Source organism: Gavialis gangeticus, unplaced genomic scaffold, assembly GCF_001723915.1.
Source record: "Gavialis gangeticus isolate Ggan-Ray unplaced genomic scaffold, GavGan_comp1, whole genome shotgun sequence".
In the NCBI taxonomy this organism is placed as follows: Eukaryota; Metazoa; Chordata; order Crocodylia; family Gavialidae; genus Gavialis; species Gavialis gangeticus.
In genome coordinates this window covers 111,068,428-111,073,392 of record NW_017729022.1, presented here as the reverse complement: position 1 = coordinate 111,073,392, position 4,965 = coordinate 111,068,428, and the positions used below count along the sequence as shown (strand labels likewise).

At 43.0% G+C, this 4,965-nt stretch overlaps 1 protein-coding gene across 1 annotated transcript in view; it reads left to right on the top strand.

Annotated features, from left to right (window-relative positions):
* The first annotated feature begins 3,476 nt into the window (after nucleotides 1-3,476).
* LOC109296441 (potassium voltage-gated channel subfamily KQT member 1-like) overlaps nucleotides 3,477-4,965 on the top strand; it is a 186,046-nt gene continuing 184,557 nt past the window's right edge. The window contains exons 1-2 of the mRNA XM_019515851.1: nucleotides 3,477-3,593; nucleotides 3,814-3,940. Coding sequence (XP_019371396.1) covers nucleotides 3,477-3,593; nucleotides 3,814-3,940 — 244 coding nt within the window. The remainder of the gene's footprint in view (nucleotides 3,594-3,813; nucleotides 3,941-4,965) is intronic.

Here is a 4,965-nt window from a genome sequence, read left to right as displayed (position 1 = left end):
ACTTTCTGGCTGAACCAGGAATTATTGCTGTGAAACAAACCCTGTTTACTTATTCTACCTTGTTGCTGAGTCTGGGCACATATAGGTAGGGACCTACTGACTTCATGGCAAAAGTGGGCTGTGTGGCAGCTCCTTGAATCTTGCAGGCCCCCCTGCATACCCCCTTCTCCCTTGCTGATTGCCTGAGGGGCCCCAATGGTCCTGTTGTTTGTTGCTGACTGGCTGGGAGGCAAAAACAGTGCCATATTTAAAGCCACGTTTTTGCCTCCCTGTCTGTCAGGAATGAGTGGTGGGGCCCCTGTGTCAATCGATGGAGGGGGAGGGCCCATTGGGTAACCTGAAAGATTAAACCTGCAAGATTCACTGCAGCCCACTTCTGCTGTGAATTCAGCAGGTCTCTGTACATAGGCTAGGTACAGACATTAAAAAAGTTCAAGGTGGAATCAATTTAAGTTATATGGTTTTCTATAAGAGGTGTAGTTTAGATTGGTAGTGAATGGAACACACATTTCCCCTTTGTTGGAGGGAGAGGGGGGGAAATGTTTCTGCTATTTCTAAACCAGTATGCTGGATTTTTTTTGTTCTGTTGTGGGTATAGACCAGTTTGCTATCACTTGCACAAGCAAAACTGTAATGTCTGTACTTGGCCATAGAGTGAATGTTAAGTTTTACAGAGGCATCCTGGGGGTATGCCCAAACAGTGTTGGAAGGCAGGAAAGAAGTGGCTATCTTCAAAATGTTCTCCTAAGTGAGGTGCTTCTACTCTTAAATCAATAGGCAGAGCTATCATCAGAAAAGACAAATACCTTGCCTCCTTTAAAGAACAACTTTGCCTAATCAAAAGCATAGGATTGGTTGATTCTACTTTGACACAACATTCAGTTCACAAACTGCAATGGGAGGTTGCCACACCACACATGCTTTTTGACAAAATATTTATTTCTAAATGATAAGTAATAGAATAATGATGGCCACTCTAATATGTGGTGCATGTTGAGATCAGGCAATATAAAAGTAATTTATCTGATTTAAAGCAGACCTCATGCTGAGAGGAAGCCATGATCTTTCTTCCTTGCATGTGTGTGGTGAGTTGATGGCAGTATGCATACTGCCAATGTGCATGTAAGCAATTTGTATGTGCATGTAACCAAAATGGTTATAGAAACATAAATTGCTTTCTATGATGAGATGACTGGCTCTGTGGATATAAGAAAAACAGTGGACCTGATATACCTTGACTGTAGCAAGGTTTTTGATATGGTCTCCCACAACTTTCTTGAAAGCAAGCGAAGGAAGTATTGATTGGTTGAATGGATTGTAACTTGGATAGAAAGCTGGCTGGGTCACTGGGCTCGACAAGGGTAGTGATCAATGACCCAATGTCTAGTTTGCAGCTGGCATCAAGTGCAGTGCCCCAGGGGTTGGTCCCCTGAGGCCAGTATTCATTAATATCTTCATTAATGATGTGGAAGATGGGATGGAGTGCACCCTCAGCAAGTTTTAGATGACACCAAGCTGCGGGGAGTGGTAGATATGCTGAAGGGTAGGTCTAGGATTTAGAGTGATATAGACAAATTGGAGGATTGGGACAAAAGAGATCTCATGAGGATTAACAAGGACAAGTGCAAAGTCCTGCACTTAGGATGGAACAATCCCATGTACCAATACAGGCTTGGGACCAACTGGCTAAGCAGCAGGTCTGCAGAAAAGTACCTGGGGGTTACAGTGGAAAATAAGCTGGGCATTGGTGACTGCTGCCTCCTGAGTCTGGGGGGGCACCAGCAGCCTATCTCCAACTGTGGGGAGGGGTCCTCCAGTGGATGATTGGCGACTAAACCGGAAGCGCTGCCAGTGCTTCTCAGGAGGGGCACCAGCCAGTGTTCCCCACTCCCTGGCCAGAGAGGGCCAATTTCAGGGAGGACACATGCCCCTCCCCCCCATGCATAACCGATGAAGCTGGGTATGAGTCAACAGTGTGCTCTTGTTGCCAAGAAAGCTAACAGCATACTGGGCTGCATTAGTAGGAGCGTTGCCAGCAGATTGAGGGAAGTGATTCTTCCTCTCTATTCTGCACTGGTGAGGCAACACCCAGAGTATTGTCCAGTTTTGGGCCCCCTGCTACAGAAAGGATGTGGACAAGTTGGAGGGAGTCCAGCAGAGGACAATGAAAATGGTTAGGGGTCTGGGGCCCATGACTTCTGAGGAGAGGCTGAGGGAACTGGGCGTATTTAGTCTGCAGAAGAGAAGACGGGGGGCATTTGATAGAAGCCTTTAACTACCAGAAGGGTGGGTCCAAAGAGGACGGAGATGGACTGTTCTCAGTGGTGGCATGACAGAATGAGGAACAATGGTCTCAAGTTGCAGCCAGGAAAGTTTAAGCTGGATATTAGAAAAAACTCTCACTAGGAGGGTGGTGAATCACCGGAACAGGTTACCTAGAGTGGCAGTGAAATCTCTGTCCTTGGAGGTTTTTAAGACTCGACTAGACAGCTTTGGCTTGGATGATCTAATTGGGGATGGTCCTGCTTTGAGCAGGGGGTTGGACTAGATGACTTCCTGAGGTCCTTTCCAGCCCTAATTTTCTATGATTCTATGAAATTAAGACAGTCCTTCTGAATAAAAGACCTGACAAATTTCAATGAACTTTGGTTACTAAGTTTGTTTAAAAATTTGAGCAAATTCAGTGAGTGGGATTTACAGGGAACTCCTGTAAATTTTAGTTGCTTTCCTTAAACTGATGGTTCTTTTACCCAAACCTATTCTTTCCTCCCTAGTTTTAAACTGTTACAATCTCCACTTGTCCTTGTAATTACTGCTCTGAATAGTTTCCTTTTGGTGTTCAGTGAAAATCATAATGTAACTGTGTGTTCTTCTTGTGTGCTTTAAGAACTCCCAAGATGCAGATTACATTTTAATTCAAACATAACTGCAAATATTTTTCAAAGCTTATTATGGGTTTGCAAATTAGATGTTTGGTAGCTTCGATTTACTGAATGCATTTTGGGCTGGGAGCCATCCAAGAAATTGTGTGCTTAGACAACCACATTGCAAACGTGGTAGAGGAAAGCAAGGGGGAAGTGAAGTTTGCCTCAGTCTACATAAATTGTAGTCTTCAAATAATCCACTTCTTTGACCAATATGTAAAAAGAATTTCCCTCTATCTTGGTGACCCAGCTGCTGGATATAAGGTAGTGTCAAATTCTTCACAGAGCATTACATTAAATATAAGTAAGCAATAATAAGCTTTAGATTGCCAAGTAAATTTTTACGATGTATTGAATTTTCTGCATACACACTAGTTAATTAATTTTCAGTTTATGATTCTTACCTTTACTTAGCTCTTTATTTGTTAGTTGTTTTTTTTAAATAAATGTGCTCCTGTTTTCCCACCCCTTGGTGTTTAACTACTTAATGAGTAATTCGACAAAGTAAAATGATGTGTGCTATGACTTCTCTCAGTACACCCTGTTACAATAATGGCTGAAGGGAATGGGAAAGCACCCTCAGCTTTGAACTTTCTGCTTAAGCAATATGGAACTCAGGGCCAGATTTCTGCCTCATTCAATTATGCTGATGAGTATTTTTCTCTACAAGTAAAAATGTTCTGGTAGTGTTCCATTTTTAATTTGCTACTAAACAAAGAAACAAATGCTTCTCTCCTATCCCCCTTCCCCTCCAATAAAAAAAAAAAAAAGAAGCAAAAACCTTGTTGGGGTTATCTGTAGAAGAGATTTGAGAAGGAGAGAAATTAAGTTATGAATTGTAGTTTAACAAAATACAATATTTACAGCTTATGTTTTTCAATTCCCACAGGAAATTGTTCTGGTTGTATTTTTTGGTGCTGAATATGTGGTGCGGCTATGGTCGGCAGGTTGCAGAAGTAAATATGTTGGCTTGAAGGGAAGAGTACGTTTTGCCAGAAAGCCAATATCAATTATTGGTAAGAGTCCTATTTTTGACACTTCTCTGTTTAGTATCTAGTTTAAAGAGCAAATTTTGAGTTACTGCATGAGAACATAACGATAGACTTGAATTCTTTTGTCTTTCTTAGTCTGTCATTCTCTTCAACTTGGCTAACTTGCCTGTTTGGGGCAGAGACTCTCTTTCACTATGTGTTGGTACTGTCCCCAGCTCAGTAAGCTCTGAGCTCAGTTGGGCTAGGTGGTACTATAATACTAATAAATTGTAGAACTAATATTGAATTTCATGAAAGAACACTTTATGGATTTGTCTTCTGTCTATGCATAACACTAATTGATCAGGGATAATCCTATCCATATATTGTTTCCCTGGTGGGGAGAAGAGGGAGCAGCAGTATCTGTATATTCCTGTAGAGGATAGCTAAGATGGCGTGGGGAATTTCCTTGTGGGAGAATCTTTCCCCCTACTTTTGGATATCTTTAGTCACATGGTCACTGGAACAGGGAAAGTGGTGTAGCCCCATTAAGGGCAGGATTTTTGTAGCACAGGCAACCAGCAGAGTGGAGGTTAAGGAAAAGTTCTATGGTCAAGTCAGCTGACAGAGGATTCACACAACCAGAAAGGAGCAGGACTTCAGGACTATGAGCCAGAGCAGGGAGGTAGACCTGGGAAGCAGTGGGGTGAAGAAGCCTTGCTTTGAAATGGCTGATACTGATGGTTGCCTAGCAGGGCGCTTTGGGAAAACAACCTGAGGGACCTGATTCAGGGCCTGGAAGAAGTATGATAGGCAGCCAATGGGCTGGGTGTTTGTATTGCTGCCAAAAGGCTTACATTTGTGTTTTTGTATTTTAACCAGTAGTTCTGGTTGTACTAGAAATGGGTAGTTTGGAGGTCCCATTAGTGCCTGAGGGTCACGTGACTGCCTTGAGCCCTGCCAGGGGTCAGGATCAAGGTGTAGACAGGGTCTTGGGAGTCCAGTACTGCCCAGGAAGGGTAGAGATAGCTCAGAGGAGGTTTGAGCTTGGAGTCAGAGGACTTAGAGCC